The sequence below is a fragment of the Myxine glutinosa genome, chromosome 3, assembly GCF_964187855.1.
Source record: "Myxine glutinosa chromosome 3, kmMyxGlut1.1, whole genome shotgun sequence".
Lineage (NCBI taxonomy): Eukaryota > Metazoa > Chordata > Myxini > Myxiniformes > Myxinidae > Myxine > Myxine glutinosa.
This window is the reverse complement of record NC_136263.1, coordinates 204,668,319-204,685,999: the sequence shown is the minus strand read 5'-3', so window position 1 is coordinate 204,685,999 and position 17,681 is coordinate 204,668,319. Positions and strand designations below refer to the sequence as shown.

The 17,681-nt window shown below is 48.3% G+C and overlaps 1 protein-coding gene across 1 annotated transcript in view; it reads left to right on the top strand.

Moving 5' to 3' along the window:
* LOC144891251 (extracellular calcium-sensing receptor-like) overlaps positions 1-17,681 on the top strand; it is a 74,940-nt gene that overhangs the window by 20,740 nt on the left and 36,519 nt on the right. The window contains exons 6-7 of the mRNA XM_078773664.1: positions 3,627-3,738; positions 8,140-8,263. Coding sequence (XP_078629790.1) covers positions 3,627-3,738; positions 8,140-8,263 — 236 coding nt within the window. The remainder of the gene's footprint in view (positions 1-3,626; positions 3,739-8,139; positions 8,264-17,681) is intronic.

Genomic DNA, 17,681 nt, shown 5'->3' with positions numbered 1-17,681 from the left:
AACTGCTCGGTCATTGGCGCGAACTGCTCGGTCGTTGGTGCGAACTGCTCGGTCGTTGGCGCGAGCCAGGCCCCGACGTGCCCTTGCTCGCTCGGCCCCGATGAAGGCCTCCCGCGCGAGGTGAATGAGTGCCCAGCCCGCTCCCCAACCATGCTCTTCCTCACGAATGTGGCACGGAAATCGCGGCTCTTCACTCTTGGGGCTCTGCCGTTTTACGAACAACCAGCACGCAGTCTCTCCTCGGTTCGCAACCACAGGTCACGTCCCGCACACCGTCGCTCGCCAACATCCGACAGGAAGTGGGGAGAGTCGATGGCAGAGGAATACGTGAGGGCCAACCGAGAGAGAGTAGCCAACAAAGACACACAAAGGAGAGGGACGTCGATGCTCACATAGGAAAAATGTGACCGCGCTATGGATCCAGCATGAGAAGGGACAAAATGTCAGCTCACGGTTTGTGGCCTCCTTCTCCTCTGACGTCACCGCCCTCCCTCGACAAATCCTTCGCAAGGTGGGCGTGGCCTCAGCCTGCCTGCACAATGTCTGCCTGCCATGGTGTAACACTGCGCGGCCGCTTGCTGGTGCTCTTCCGGTCAGTTATATCGTCTTGTGGTGGAGGGTGATTTAATTAATGTGGTGCACTAAGGGCAGTACCAGTTCACTGGTAATTCCCTGTGTGTCGCAATAAGTGACTAACAGGGTTGGCGGCAGGAAGGGCATCCGGCTTTAAAAGATTGCTTAAAAAATGGGACCACAGTGCCCAAAAAAGGCCAACCCCTGCTCTGCAGGGAAAAATGGCCTCTAAAGGTGGTTCTTCTTTCACGAAGGGCCTATCTAATGTCTATGGGATGATTTGCCATAAGGGACACTGGGATGCTCACAGAGGGAACGACACACAAGGGAATTTTACCCATAATCCCTGTACTAATTAGCATGCCCCACCCCCTCATAACAGGGACAAAGATACAAGCTAAATCCGACATTTGGGCTACACAGAACTTTTTACAGATGAGGTTCCCTATCACGACAGCCGGACACCTACCGATGCAGATCTACCTCGATCTGGATATTCCTCTACCCCAAATTCATAACAACATCATACAAAATTGACAAAACATAGTCAAAGCATCAGGTCGGTACTAAGTCCACTACTCCACTATTTGTAGCTGTGATGGAGGTGCTGGCTCAGAATGCAAAGGAGGGTTTACCGTGGGATTTGATGCATGCAGATGATCTGGTGTTGATTGCGGAAAGTATGGATTGACTGAAGGAGAAGATGAACAAGTGGAAGGAATGTATGGAGACAAAATGTCTGAAGGTGAATATCAGAAAGACAAAGGTGATGGCAAGTGGTAAAGCATGTGGTGAGGTGTAAAGAACTGGGAAGTGGCCATGTGCTGTGTGCAGTAAGGGTGTCGGAGTGAACTTCATTCAATGTACAATGTGCGCTGAGTGGGTTCATCAAAAATGTGGTGGTCTGAGAGTGTCATTAACCAGTGTGGCAACTACATTCAAGTGCAAGGTGTGCACAGAGGGAGCTGAAAATGGAAGAAATGTTGAGTTGGTTCTTGGAGATGCGTGAAGCTGGAAGGTGTGAAAACATTTTGCTACCTACTAGGAGACATGCTGAATGGAGAAGGTGGATCAGACTCGGCAACAGTTGCTAGAGTGAGATGTGCATGGAAGAAGTTTTGGTAACTGAGTGGCTTGCTGAGGCAGAGAGGAGTGTCGTTGAAGATTAAGGGAAATGTGTGTGCTGCATGTGTGAGAAGTGTTATGATTTATGAGAGCGTGACATGGGTAATGAACCTAGAGCAACAACGAAGGCTGGAAAGGGTGGAAATGCCAATGGTTCGGTGGATGTGTGGAATATCGTTGAGAGAGAGGAAGACAAATGATGAATTGCAAAAGATGATGGGAATTGAGCCTGTGATGGATGCTGTGAAGAGGAACAGGTTGGGATGGTTTGGTCATGTGTTGAGGAAGGATGAAAGTGACTGGTTGAGAAGAGTGATGGAAATGAATGTAGAAGGAAGTAGAGGACGGGGAAGACCGAGGAAGACTTGGCTAAAGGTGGTGAAAGAAGAAATGCGGGCAAGGGGGTTAACAAGGGGAGATGCAGAAAATAGGGCAAAATGGAGAAGATTGTCATGGGGCCCGCAAGGCTAACCCCCACTCTGGCAGGGAAAATGGCCTTAAAATGCCTGTTGTATATCATACTAAAATATGCAGTTTGGTGTCTGTCTCTGTCTATCTGATAAATAACGACCATACATCCACTTAAATTTGTACACACGTATAGTCCCTATTTTCCAACACTAGTGTGGACGACAAGTCCTCAACTGTAAACACACTAGCAAAAGAAAATATGAAGTGTCTGTGCTTTTTGTAAATCGTTTTCTGTGAAGACACCATCGTGCTGCCGTAAATTAGAAATTCCCCTATTTGTTTTTGTCTGATTTCTCCTATAACTGCAGAAACTTTGGGGTTACTTTCACCTCACACACCAATTTATTCTCAAAGTTTGCTTTAAGTGCCTGATGATCAAGGTTGCCTCATTTCATGCAGTAACAAATTCCTTCCAATTTGCCAAAGTCCATTTTTCTGGTATCTATTCCACTTCCTGTGCTTAGAACCTCTATGTCATGGTCAGAGAGGGCCTTGACCAGCCAATCAGCCAGAGACAGCTTGACCGGGAAGCAGTCCACTGCACCCAGAACTCAACAAGCCTTCCAGAGGACTGTAAAGACACATCAAACCCGCAGGCCAAGGAGATAAGGCAGAAAAAAAATCATCCCAGCATGTCCAACCATTTGTTGGACCAAATATCTCACTTGATAGTACGGCCCCTTCCTTCACAAACAAAAAACGGATGCAGTTATGGCACCTGCTCACCATTCCGGGATCCTGGAGAGGGCAGGGACACCACTAAAAATATGGGGGGAGGGGTGGGAGAGAGGTGGTAGTTGGGAAAGTGCAAGAGTCTCTTTCTGCCTGGTGGGAAAGGCCCATCCATCAGAAAGAAGGCTGGGAAGAAGCAGAAAGGGAAAGACGACCGAAAACGCAAGACGAACAGAAGAAAAAGGAGAAGAAAAACAAATAGATGAGATGGGGAAATAAAAGGTGTGCAGACCGAAGACAAAAAGGCTAACAAGCTGCTCGAGACAGAAAAAACACGGTAGGCCTCTCCGACCCTTTCAGCCATGCTCGCCAAAATTATAGGCAACCAGGCCTGTGCAGCATTTTTAAACATGACCCTCAGCATGCTGGGATGTTATTTGCTTTTCAACAAATCGGCCAGACCTGTGTGGAAGGAAGCCTTACTTGGTGTCCCTCATTCAACCAGGTGTTTCCATTTTTTTTGTCCACAACCTGTATTTTCACAGAGTTGTAGGGACGAAGCTGATGTTCCTATTGTGTTTTTTATATTTATTTTTATTCGTTGACGTGTTGTTATTTTAATGATTCCTTGAAAACAATTGTCATTACTGTAAGTAATTATATTTTTGTTCATTTAAACTTTATTTCATATGATACCATAAAGGCGTGATACAGTATACCTGATGAAGTGTTTCTTTTCACCAATGATTGCATTCACACAAGTTTTAGCTTTTGTTTTATCTCAGGAATGTCGAATTTATCAACAACCTCGGTGATTTGGTGAAGTTTGACAAAAATGGAGATCCATCTGGAAACTCTTATGAATTGATTAACTGGCAATTAGATGAGAGTGGTCAAGTGCAGTTTAAAGTTGTTGGTGATTTTAAGTCTTCGGCTCTTCCAGAGAAGCAACTCCATGTTATGAACCAAACGATCTTATGGAATGATGGAACACACAAGGAAAGTTGTTCTTCATTAGTCTATGACATGTATTTACATGTATGTTTGCATGTTTGAACAGCCATTGTTTTTTAGTTTGATGGCAAATTCGTTTTTATATTTTTTTTATTTTTTTTTGTATACAAGATCGAGGCTCGTGAAAGAGCGAACATTAATCACACAGAAAGACAAACAGACACACAAAACAAATAACATCGGGAGCGGTAGACAAGATGGGGAGAGAGGGGGAAGGACACAAACACAACATTTGAGAGCAGGGACCGAGAGGCATCGAGACATCGAGAGAACTGTGGGAGGGAGAGGGCTTTGGGGGGAAGGCATGGGAAGGGGGGGGGGGTGGGAGAGGTAGAAAACATATGGACACTGCCAAGACTTCCAGGAAAGAAGTTGGAATTTCAAACAAGGTGGATCTGGGGTGAATTAGTGGGGGTAGAAAAGATCAAGGTTTTGGATGGGGGAAGATAAGAGATGGTGGTGAACAGCTGTTTTGAAGACCTGGAGGGAGGAGTGTGATTGAAGTGAGTGTGGGAGTTTGTTCCAGAGGCGGGAGAAAAGAGGAATGAAAGAGTGAAGGTGAGCAGAGAGCCGAGATTTCGGCAGTTTAACCATCAGAGGGTGTCTGGCAGATCTTGTGCGACCTGTAGGAATATTTGGGGGCCAGAGCACAGAGAGAGCTGGGGGAGCAAGGCCGGAGAGGAGTCGGTAGAAGACAGAAAGACCACCTACCTGCCTGCAGTGAGTGAGTGAAAGGCCCTCAGAGATAGCTTCATCGCGGGAGATTCCAATGATTCTGAAAGCTTTGGATTCAACAGCGTGAAGCCGAGCCAGGTGTGAGGCAGGAGCACCAGCCCATAGGGGAGAACAGTATTCCATTGAGCTGCGGATGAAAGCCTTGTATGTGGTGAGGAGCTCAGGTGTGCCTAGCAAGGACTTCGCACGACGGAGGATGCCCAGTCGGCGACTGGCTTTGGAGGCCAGCTTGGAAATGTGGTTTTCCCAAGAAAGATCATGGCAGATGGTGAGACCCAAAAGCTTGAATGACAGAACTTCTTGGAGAGGATTGTTGAGAAAGTAGATGGGAGGGTTGTCCAGTCGATCTTTTCGGAGAGACATAGTAAGAGTGTGAGATTTGTCAGGATTGAAAGACATGTTCCACATGTTTGACCAGTCTGTGATTTTGTCCAGGTCTTCAGAGAGTGAGGAGGCTGCAGACTGCCGATCTGAGGGAAGAGGAATGGAGCGGCAGAGAGTGGAGTCATCAGCAAAGAGATACAGAGGATTTTCCAGAGAGTCGGAGAGATCATTGATAAAGACCAGAAAAAGCACAGGGCCCAGCACACTGCCTTGGGGAACTCCAGCCTGAACGGGAAGGGGAGATGAGAGAAATCCATTCAGGGCCACACGTTGACTACGACCAGAGAGGAAGTCCGCAAGCCATGCATGGAGATTTCCATGGATACCATAGGAGGAGAGTTTGGTGAGCAGAGCTGGGTGCCAGACCGTATCGAAGGCACGTGATATGTCAAGGGAGACAGCTCTGATTTCCTGTTTGGCATTGAGGACCTCCATCCATTGTTGAGACAGCAGAAGCAGCATGTCCAGAGTAGAGTGACCTGGTCTGAAACCAAATTGATGATCAGAGATCAAGCCATTGGAGAAGAGGAAAGATTTCATATCCGAAGCAATGATGGATTCCATGACTTTGCTGATAATTGGGAGCAGGCTGATTGGTCTGTAGTTGCAAGGATCTGTTTTTGCACCTTTTTTGTGTAAAGCGAAAATGTTTGCTGATTTCCAGGATGCTGGCAGATGGCCTTGAGCAAAGGATAGGGTGAAAAGAACAGAGAGAGGGTGAGATAGAGCGGCAGAGCAGGATTTTAGGACCCGTGGGCTGATGCCGTCTGGTCCAGTTGCAGAATCAGAGTCGAGGTTAGACAAAAACTCCTCCACCTTGTCAGGAGAGAAGGTCACAGAGTCCAGGAGCAGTTTGGTTCGACTGGGAAAGGTGGGAACAGAGAGAGATGGGTTTGGGACTAAGGATTTTGAGGCAAACACAGAGTTGAGGCATTCGGCTTTGTCACGTGCGATGTCAACTGTGTGGCCATTTGAGGTAAGGGAGAGGATGGAGGGGGAACAAACACCAGAAACGGATTTGACCAGACGCCACCAGGATTTGGAGGAAGGAGACAGGTTTGAGAGTTCATTCTTGAGTGAGGAGAGATAGTGCTTCCTGGCACTCCTGAGGGTAGACACACACTTGTTCCGAGCTTGGTGGAAGGAACTGAGATTTCCTTCAGTTGGATTAGCCTTCCAAGAGGCAAAGGCAAGTTGTTTCAGGGCAACTGCCTCACCACAAGATTCAGTGTACCATGGACGGGAGGAAGGGTAAGACAACTGAAGGCGAGATGGGATAAATCTGTGCATGAGAGAGATCAGTTTGCTTTGGAAGAATTCCCAGGAAGAATTGATGTCAGAGGCAGTGGAGATGGGAGACCAATCCAGACGATTGATGGCTGCTTGAAGACCGTCCCAGTCGGCCTGAGTGAAATGCCAGACTCGTCGACGCTGCGGAGGCTCTCTGAGAATGGCCAGAGAGATGTCCACTTTGACAAGCACATGATCAGAAGAACCGATTGGAGCAGAAGAAGAGCAGCAGACATTAGCAGGGAAGTTAGTCATAACCAAGTCTAGAAGAGAAGATACTCCATTGGCTGAGATCCGGGTCGGGAAATTGACAGATTGTGTCAATCCCAGTGAGTCACAGAAGTCCTTTGCTGAGGTGCCATGACTGGTGAGAGAGGAACCCACACCCAACCAGGTGGCATGATGACAATTGAAGTCACCACATATGAGGAAGAGAGAGTTGGGATGAGTGGATAGAAGTTGGTCCATGTTGTCAGACAGTGAAATGTAGATGGAGTCATCACTGTTTGGGGGACGGTACAGAACACATATGAACAAAAGGTGGGAGCGGAGAGGAAGCCGTAGCCAGAGGTACTCCTGGGGGTGAGGAGGAGAGAGGGCAGTGCAAGGAGAGTGAGGAAGAGAGTTTTTGATAAAGATAGCCAACCCACCACCAGGCCGAGGCTCAGGTCTATCATACCGGAGGAGGGAGTAACCAGGAAGAGATATTAAGGAATCAGAGACATCTTGAAGGAGGAAAGTCTCTGTTAAGCAGATCAAGTCTGGATTGTCAGAAGCAACCTGTATGGAGAGATCAGTCAGGTTTGAGCGAAGGCCCCGGATGTTTGAGGTCCATACCGTTAATGAAGAGAGAGGGGGAGCATCGGGTACAGGACAGGGGAGGGGAGGAGTAGGGTAAGATGAAGGATGAGAGGGGGAGGTAGGGAGAGCAGTTGTTAGTGTGTCAGCGATTGCAGAAGAGTTCCAAGAAAGGGAAGGATGAGGAGGATGAAAGGTTTGAAGGTGAAGGGATGAGGCACAGAGAGGGGTTGTTTGAGGGGGGGCAGAGGAAAGAAGAAGGTTGGGGGGGGTGGAGGTATGAGATAGAAGGGAGACGAAGTGGGGAGGAGGCAGCTTTGAGGAGGAGGGGGGAGGAGGGAGAATTGGAGAGGAATGGTATGGGGGGAGATTTGAATGGGAGGGGTTGGGGGGGAGTTTTGAAGGGGAGGAGTGAGGGGGGAGTTTAGGAGGGGAAGGGCAAGGGGGGAGTTCAGGAGTGGAAGGGCAAGGGGGGAGTTCAGGAGTGGAGGGGTAGGGGGGGAGTTTAAGAGTGGCGGGGCAAGGGGGGAGTTTAGGAGTGTAGGTGCAAGGGGAGGGATTTGGATGGGAGGGGCAAGAGGGGAGTTTAGAAAGTGGATGATTAATGAAAGACGAACATTGAAAACAAATTGGGTTTGTTGTGATTTTCAAGTTAGCAATCCGGTTCAGAATGATGGAGGAGGGATGGAATGAATGTGAATTTAGACCATGTAGTGAGGGAGACGTATAAGATATTGAATTTCTTTTTTTTGAGGTGGAATGAGTTGGAGAGGAAATTGAGAAAAGCCTTTTAAATAGGAAGAAAAACAGCGTGTTGTAAAATACCACTGAGTAAAAACTGAAGGGGAAAGGTTATACATATTTAAATAATATTTAAACAGAACCGTGAACAATCTTATGTGCACAAAAATACCAACGGGGGGAGAGCCGAGAGGGACCACCACGAGTCACGTGAAGGGCAAACGGTGGATGGCAAGGCAAATTAAGTTTGTCAGTTTATCTGTGAATAATTTTGACCATGCTGAAAAGTAAAAAAATTAGTCTCGTGTTCATTAAATCATGAATTCTTTTTCACAGGTTCCAAAGTCTGTATGCAGTGATTCTTGCAAACCAAGTACACGAAAAGTCAGAGAAAAAGGGAAACCTTTCTGTTGCTTTGACTGCATTCCCTGTGGTGATGGAACATACTCCAACACAACTGGTATGCCTTTTTAATTAATATTAACATATATTTGCACCTCTGTGACACTTTTTAAACTTGTATCTTGTTTTTCAGCAGTGCCAGAAGGATCATTGAGAAGCTTGTTGGTACATTTGATTGACAGACATAATTGTTGCATGATATTTAATCCTTGTTATCCTCTATTCCTGGCCGTAGGTTCAGATTTGGAAGGCAAACAGGCATAAAATGGTGTAACATATAAATATATATACAGTCATGTGAAAAAGTAAGTGCACCCCATGTAACGTTTTGACTTTTTCATCATATTTCAACATACAGCTATTTGATCTTCATTTCAACAATATTGACAGATAAAGGTGATATAATATAACAAATATCATGAAACATTTACATTTTGTAGTCCATTGTATAATTTAAATAAACATAAATGCAAATTTCGCATGTGGAAAAAGTAAGTACACCCCTACCTTTATCACTACTTCAAATACCTAAAATTAGAATCAGGTGCACCAGCTCAGATGCAAATGATTAGAACATCGTCAGAGAGGATCTTGGAGGAACCTGTCCTATTTAAACCTCAGACATTTAGTTTGGTTTGGTCTTTGTTGTTGAAGTGTGCGGCGTCACTATGCCGAGATCAAAAGAGCTCTCTGAGGCCTTTAGAAAGAAGGTAAAATATGCCTTCGAGTCTGGGAAGGGATTTAAAAAGATCTCCAAACAATTTGAAATCAATCATCGACTGTCCGAAAGATCATCTACAAGTGGAGAAGATTCCAAACAACTGCCAACTTGTTCAGGCCAGGCCGCCCCAGCAAGTTCAGCCCGAGAGCAGAGCGCAAGATGGTGAAAGAAGTCTCTAAGAACCACAGAATGTCATCACAGGACCTACAGGTAGCTCTTGCCACTGTTGGTGTCAAAGTGCACGAGTCTACCATTAGAAAGAGGCTGCACAAATTTGATCTACATGGGGGGTGTGCCAGGAGGAAACCTTTGCTGTCCAGAAAGAACATCAGGGCAAGACTAAAGTTTGCCAATGAACACCGAGGCAAAGACCAGCACTTCTGGAACAATGTGCTTTGGACAGATGAGTCAAAGGTGGAGCTATTTGGCCACAGTACCAGAAGACATGTTTGGCGAAAACCAAAGACAGCATTTGACCACAAGAACCTGATACCAACTGTAAAGCATGGTGGTGGAAATATTATGGTTTGGGGCAGCTTTGCTGCATCAGGGCCTGGGCAGCTCACCATCATAGAATCCACTATGAAATCTTCTTTGTACCAGAGGGTGCTTGAGGATAATGTGAGGCCGTCTGTCAGAAAAGTTGAAGCTCAACCGAAGGTGGACATTGCAACATGACAATGACCCTCAACATACCATTTAATCCACCAAGGAATGGTTGAAAAGAAAGAAATGGAGGGTTCTGGAATGGCCAAGTCAAACCCCGGATCTAATTCCCATCGAGATGTTGTGGGGGGATTAGAAACGAGCTGTGCATGCAAGAAACCCCTCAAACATCGCACAGCTGAAAGAATTCTGCATGGAGGAGTTAGCAAAATTTTCTCCTACTCGATGTCAGAGACGGTTAGACAGTTATAAGAAACGCCTACTTGAGGTTGTTTCTGCCAAAGGGGGCAATACCACCTATTAGAGCCAAGGGTGTACTTACTTTTTCCACATGCTAAATTTGCATTTATGTACATTTAAATTATACAATGGACTACAAAATGTAAATGTTTCATGATATTTGTTATATTATATCACCTTTATCTCTCAATATTGTTGAAATGAAGATCAAATAGTTGAAATATGATGAAAAAGTCTTTGAAATCTTTGAAGATGAAAAAACTTTACATGGGGTGTACTTACTTTTTCACATGACTGTGTGTGTATGTATGTATATATATATATATATATATATATATATATATATATATATATATATATATATATATATATATATATATTGTTATGAATTTGGTAATGCAACATCTAGAGCTAGGTAGATCTGAATAGGTAGGTATTCGGCTGTCGTGACAGGGACTCTACATGTAATAAGTTATTGATGTTCAGGCGGTTGTCGGGGTAAGATGTATGAGTGTGGATCTACCTGGAGATTCGAGTGTTAAATAGTGAGGGATTAAAGGTAACGCCCCTGTGAGTATCACCTAGTAATCAAACCTTTGTCCTTTATGGCACTGCAAACCACATAAACATTGGTTAGGTCCTTAGTGCAACATTAAATAATTCCCTTTCCCTGACATTGACTTCGTAATAAATGGGCACCACCAGGCCAAGAACACCGCCACAATACACCGCCACCGTTTACACCTCCAAGGCCTACAAACCTCGCCTGCGCACCTCAAAGGCCTACCAACCTCGCTGGCACGTGTTACACCAGGACCGCGGGGTCACGGACGGGAGATGTCAGGAGTCGCATGCCGCAGAGGGCGTGACCTGGGCGAGTTGGGAGGCTATGATTGGCTGAGGAGCGCGCCAATGTGACGTCATCGGCCACCAATATAGGCGACGGTCGGACGCCATTTCGGGAGTTCGAGTGGAGTCCAGAGTTGAGAGAGTTGAGTCGCAGAGTTCGTTGTTACAGTTCCGTACCAGAGTTCGTGGCAGTTGGCACAGGACACGGTTCGTTGCACAGTTCGTCGGAGTTGGCACAGGACACGGTTCGTTGAACATTCGTGACCACAGCTCGTTGCAGTTGGCAGTTGGCACTTGGTTTTGGTTGCTTCGTGCAGCCCTGCGGTGGACCGTTGGAGCAAAGGAGCTCGTGGTGTGTGTGGGCCGTTGGACCGACGAGGCCTGGTGGCGCTTGGAGGCGGACGCAGAGGGCCGTGGAACTTGGAGCGAGGTGTGCGATCGGGCCGAAAGGAGCGGTGTTGGACGGCAGCCACAAAGACGACGAAAGACCAGATAAGCCCGAATCCGCGTACATTTTGAACGACGTGACGTGTTCTTTTCGTAATTAATCTCCCTCGTTTTGTGTTTGATATCAGTCGTGTGGGGACGTCCCGATTTAGTTATTAGTATTACCGGCGCGTGTTTTTTTCACTGTTATTACTTTTCAATAATAAATCCTTATATTATTTTCTGTACATATTTGAACGCAGTTTCCTGGGTGTTTCATTTTAATAGATAAGGCTGTGGAGCTCGTTGCGTCTGGCCTCCCGCGCGTTTAACTTTGTGTTGAGCTTGAATCCGCCATTGAGTTTTCGCCTCGGGAGTGTAAAGTCTCGCAATCGGTCATCCGTGTTACCCTACGGTGTTCACCAAGGGTAGTCACGCGACAAGTGGTGTCAGGAGTGTAGGATTTGAACCCGTCGGACAAATTTTTTTGTCCGCGGCGAGACATCGACACGGTCGGACAAATTTTTTTGTCCGCGGGGAGACCGACACGGTCGGGCGTACATTGCGCCCGACGTTCGAACGCAAAATTTTTATAGTCGAGGCGGAGAAATTTAATAATCAATCGGGCAAACGGAGCGCGATATCGTGTCTTCGTCAAATTTAAATTGTTTCAGGAATTATTAAAATAAATACGCGCGCGGGAAACAATCTTCCGGAAAGCGGATGTCGGAAATTGATGAGATGGAAGTACGCAGCGAGGCCTCCGTCAGCGTCGGGAGTGAGCCGGAAATAGGGGAATTAGATGCAGAGGTGAGCCTTGGAACCTCCCTCGTCCCGAGCACCAACTTATCCCCCTCCCCCACCGGGGAGTCGGGAGTAGTAGGAACGGCCCCGACAACCGACCAGATGTTGGGTCAATTGCTTCGAAAAATGGAGTCCCAGGGGAAGGAATGTAGGGAAGGAATGAAGGGAATGAGTGATCGATTGGAGGAACAAATTGAAGGGATGAAAAAGAGCAGTGAGCGATTGGGAAAGCAGATGGGAGACATGTACGCACAGAGAGAGCGAGCCAGTCGGGAATTGAATGAACAAATGAAGTCACAGGGGAAGGAATGGAGGGAAGGAATGAAGGAAATGAGTGATCGATTGAGTATTAAAATTGATGGGCTGGCAAACAAAATGGCAAAATTTGGAATTGCACAGGTGGATGGGGAATGTCCACAGGTGGATGGGGAATGTGTACAGGTAGATGGGGAATGCCTGCAGGTAAACGTGGAGAGTCCACAGGTGAGCGGGGAAGGAAATTTGGAATGTGAGAGTTGTAATGGGGAATGTTTCCCACATTCTGGCCTGGTTGTTTATCGGGACCGTGTGGATGTCACAACACCCCAACCGGGGGATGAATTTGGAATTGTGCAGCACCAGGGCGGTGGTGCGGAGCAAGAGGGGGTAGAGTTTTTGGGGGTCCATGCGATAGAGCCGGACCGGGTATTTATTGGGGATATTGATCAAAGCCTGGCGGGGCCAGGAATGATTTGTAATGATGAGGATGATTTGATCCAGCGGCTGGAGACCTGTGACAGTCCCATGGAGGTAGAGCTTGTTCAGGCCCAAAGGAGTCTGGTGGAAGAGGTGAGTTGGTCCGAGGAGGTGGTTGGAATGACCGAGGGGACGCTCACTGTACACTGCTATTTGGAAACAGAGGCTCCAAAATTGGACAACCAGTTGGGGGAGTGTGTTGGCTCCGGGCTGGATTTGGATCTTGGAGGATCGGGAGATAGAGCTTCTGGAGATTTGGTCCCTGTAGGGAATTTGGATCAACTGCAGGGAGGGGCAGAACAACCGGTGGTAGAGGTTGTTCCCTGCAGCTGCGGTTTGGCAGTGGGAATGAAAATTTGTAAAATAAAATTTAAAATAAAATTACAATGGGAACTTGATTTGGAGCAGCCATGGTGGGGATTGGTCCCCGGGCTGCGGGATTTGGACATGGAGAGGTCATGGGTGATGGCCTCGGGCAAAAGTTGCCCCTTTCAAAATTTGGGTATGCCGGCCAGCTGGGGGGCTGTGATGGCGAGATTTGGACGTGGGGTCCAGCCTTGGGTGTCGAGGTACGACCTGGGTCCCACGGGGGGTCTGGTGGAGTGTGGCGTCCCTTGTCCGTCGGGGCGCCGTCCGAGCTGGTGGCTCGGGCCGGCAGGGTCACCGGACCCTGGTGGGGGTTAAGACCTCCAGGGAGGTCCGAGGTGGTTTCTCAAGCCTGGGATGGCAAATATTGAGGACCACTAGGGGGAGGTGTTGTGGGTCGCGCTTTGGTGGTGGCACTGCGGACGGCCAACTTGGGACTGATGTGGTGACCACCCGGGCATGCGGCCTGGCACTCTCCTCCAGGGACTCTGGGACAACCAGCATGTGGTGACCTGGCATGGTGGTTGGTCGATGGACGCGGGTCAAACCGAATGGACAGGGATGGAGATAGCCTGCCGGACAACCATTGGGGCATCTGTGGAACGTGATGGTGTGAGTGACCTTCCACAGATGCTCCGTTATGATTTATGGACTCTCGGGTTGGGAAGAGAGCCATGGGGATGTGAATCGGGTGATGTGTAACGCGCCGAGCATATGGGCCATGCTCGGCTGGCATGTGTATGGCAAAGCATCCTTCTTTGGTGAGGTGAGTGAAATGTGACAAATGGTTGGCATGGGTAATCTGTGGGTTAGATGCAAATTTAAGGGTGGATTTTGAAATGCCATGGTGGACACTGTACAGTGACGCCATTATTGATCCAGGTGTGTAGACCAAAGTGTTGGAGGCTGTGATTAAATTAATAGGGTAGCAAGACACAGCTTTCAACTGGTTGCGGGGGCAACTGTGCTGATATTTGGGACGTGGGATGATGGGGATGTAGTTGTGTAGCCTGAGGGTCAACGTGGTGCCGTGCGTGTCCGAGGTGTGTGGACCATGTCTTCTGGGTGGGTCTCCTGGTGGAGCATGGCTGTTGACTGGACCTTGGTGTGGTCAAGTGTGGGTGAGCACTGGGGGGGCTGCAGTTCTGTAGTCGGACTGGGGGGTGATGGGGAGGTGCAGGGGACGTGGCTGTAGGGATGCCACGCACTGCGACCGTGCCCCCCAGGGCCGAGGTTGTGTGTGCGGTAGTGTGTGTTGTGGCAGCAAGTGCTCACCACATTGGCCAGCTGGGGCTGCTGCAGCTGTGTTCCTCGCAGGGGGGCTGAAGGATGGATGGTGGGTCGCACCCTTATGGACACTCATGGGCCATGTTGGCGTTTTGACTGCTCACCTTGTCCCGGTGACCCTTGCACGGTAGAGGTGCAGAGCTGACGTGGCTGTAGGTAGTTGTGTAGCGATGATCACCGTTGGATGCGGATCCACATACCTGCCAGTGTAGTGGGGACAAAAGAGAAATTTGGAAGTATTTGGTAGGCCCAATGTGAAATTTTGGGAATTGTATGGGTGGATGACACCTTTGAACCTGACCAACCTGCAACTACCTGCACTTGAGGTGAGTGTTTTGAGGAGTACTGTCCCAGGCTTCAGGATTTGCTTTGGGAAATTGGGGACATGTAATTTGGAGTTGGGAGGCGGGTGAGAGTGATGACATGGCCGGTGAGGGGATGGAATGGGAGCCACAGTGTCTTGTGGGTGGCGTATGTTTTTGTATTGTGGTTACGTGTTTTGATGTGGTCGTGAGAGTGGAACCTGGAGAGTGTGTGATGATTATTGGAGATAATGAGGGGCGATAATTGTGCTTTTTGGAAATGTGCTAATGGAAATGTGTAAGGATTCAATGATTCGAACTGTGAATGGGATTTCACATTGGCAGGCCATGGCAAGCCTTGTAACACCTTTTACACCATCTATGAATTGTACTGAATTGTGCTGAGTTGTGTGGAGAATTGAATGGCAGCGGGGGAGGAAGTGTGTTTTGGGGACCATGGGTGGGGAAGGTGTGTGTGTCCGCAGGTACAGAGCAAGCTCTGAGGAGCGAGGCCTGCGGGCCCCCCCCTCTGCGGCAATTACCCCTGGCAGCCGGTGGTAACTGGAAATTGGAGCTCGTCGGTGGAGGGTCTGGTTGGGCGCCGCGGGGTGAGGAAGTCCCCCGGTGACCCGTGTTGCTGCGCGAAAGCAGGAGGCAAAGGAGCCTGGTGTGTGTGGAGACCCTCACCGGCGAGGTAACGGCGGAAAGGGGCTGTTGGGCTGTCACGGGGCCAAGAGGTAAAGGGGGGGGGGCAATGAATTTGTAAGTCGGTTGACTTGTTTTTGGGACTGCGGGCACCACAGCCTGATGCGCCCCCACCATCTTTTGTGCGGTACCTCCCCGCTGCCTAGTTGAGGAATGCACACACACGTGAATGACATCAATGCCATGGTCCTGCAGGGGGTGTATTGGGAATAAGTGCTTTGTTGATTTTTGCAATGCCTTGATGACCTATGGAATGAGAATGAGTGGTTAAGGGGTCTGTGTAGCATGAATGTGGGCGAAATCCACCGAGCCGTGTCACTCACCTGTAACATCTGGACAGGGCCCGAGGAAATTTAGGGGGATGCATTGGGGATGGCCCCGCAGGTAAGGTTGAGTCTTGTGGCATCCACCGGGGGACGCGGTCTGTAGACCGGGGTATGTACAAAGGTTAGAGTTTTGAGTTTTGGAAAGATGGTTAAGTTTTGTGGTTAAGTTAGTGTTGTGTGTTGTTGTTTCCTCCCTCCACAGGAACAACGAAGAAGATGTACATACTTGCATGATGGTTAAGGGGTTCAGCATGTTAAGGAAGTGTAGGTAGGTAGTCCGACTCACTTCCCACAGCCCTTCCTGATTTATTTCATAGGTTAATTAAGTGTGTGACAGTAAGTGTTAAGGCTGGAATGGTAGCCCTGCGGTGAACCTTGCAGGAGCTACGGTTCCAGGGGGGGGGGGCTGTGTTATGAATTTGGTAATGCAACATCTAGAGCTAGGTAGATCTGAATAGGTAGGTATTCGGCTGTCGTGACAGGGACTCTACATGTAATAAGTTATTGATGTTCAGGCGGTTGTCGGGGTAAGATGTATGAGTGTGGATCTACCTGGAGATTCGAGTGTTAAATAGTGAGGGATTAAAGGTAACGCCCCTGTGAGTATCACCTAGTAATCAAACCTTTGTCCTTTATGGCACTGCAAACCACATAAACATTGGTTAGGTCCTTAGTGCAACATTAAATAATTCCCTTTCCCTGACATTGACTTCGTAATAAATGGGCACCACCAGGCCAAGAACACCGCCACAATACACCGCCACCGTTTACACCTCCAAGGCCTACAAACCTCGCCTGCGCACCTCAAAGGCCTACCAACCTCGCTGGCACGTGTTACACCAGGACCGCGGGGTCACGGACGGGAGATGTCAGGAGTCGCATGCCGCAGAGGGCGTGACCTGGGCGAGTTGGGAGGCTATGATTGGCTGAGGAGCGCGCCAATGTGACGTCATCGGCCACCAATATAGGCGACGGTCGGACGCCATTTCGGGAGTTCGAGTGGAGTCCAGAGTTGAGAGAGTTGAGTCGCAGAGTTCGTTGTTACAGTTCCGTACCAGAGTTCGTGGCAGTTGGCACAGGACACGGTTCGTTGCACAGTTCGTCGGAGTTGGCACAGGACACGGTTCGTTGAACATTCGTGACCACAGCTCGTTGCAGTTGGCAGTTGGCACTTGGTTTTGGTTGCTTCGTGCAGCCCTGCGGTGGACCGTTGGAGCAAAGGAGCTCGTGGTGTGTGTGGGCCGTTGGACCGACGAGGCCTGGTGGCGCTTGGAGGCGGACGCAGAGGGCCGTGGAACTTGGAGCGAGGTGTGCGATCGGGCCGAAAGGAGCGGTGTTGGACGGCAGCCACAAAGACGACGAAAGACCAGATAAGCCCGAATCCGCGTACATTTTGAACGACGTGACGTGTTCTTTTCGTAATTAATCTCCCTCGTTTTGTGTTTGATATCAGTCGTGTGGGGACGTCCCGATTTAGTTATTAGTATTACCGGCGCGTGTTTTTTTCACTGTTATTACTTTTCAATAATAAATCCTTATATTATTTTCTGTACATATTTGAACGCAGTTTCCTGGGTGTTTCATTTTAATAGATAAGGCTGTGGAGCTCGTTGCGTCTGGCCTCCCGCGCGTTTAACTTTGTGTTGAGCTTGAATCCGCCATTGAGTTTTCGCCTCGGGAGTGTAAAGTCTCGCAATCGGTCATCCGTGTTACCCTACGGTGTTCACCAAGGGTAGTCACGCGACAATATATATATATATATATATATATATATATATATATATATATATATATATATATATATATATATATATATATATATATATATATCAAGTAATGAACGGCGGTTGGGAATTATATCCACGATATCCATTTTTCCGTTCTCCAACCTATAGCTTTGTCTTTAAAAAACTCAACGTTTCGGCCAGCAACCCAGCGTGCGCCGAGCCTCCACTAGCCTTCATCAAGAGAAGTTCCCTTGTTCACCTCCTCCCAGATATATCTGGGGGGAGGGGTGGGCCTATTCTATCAACCAATCACAAAGCTGCG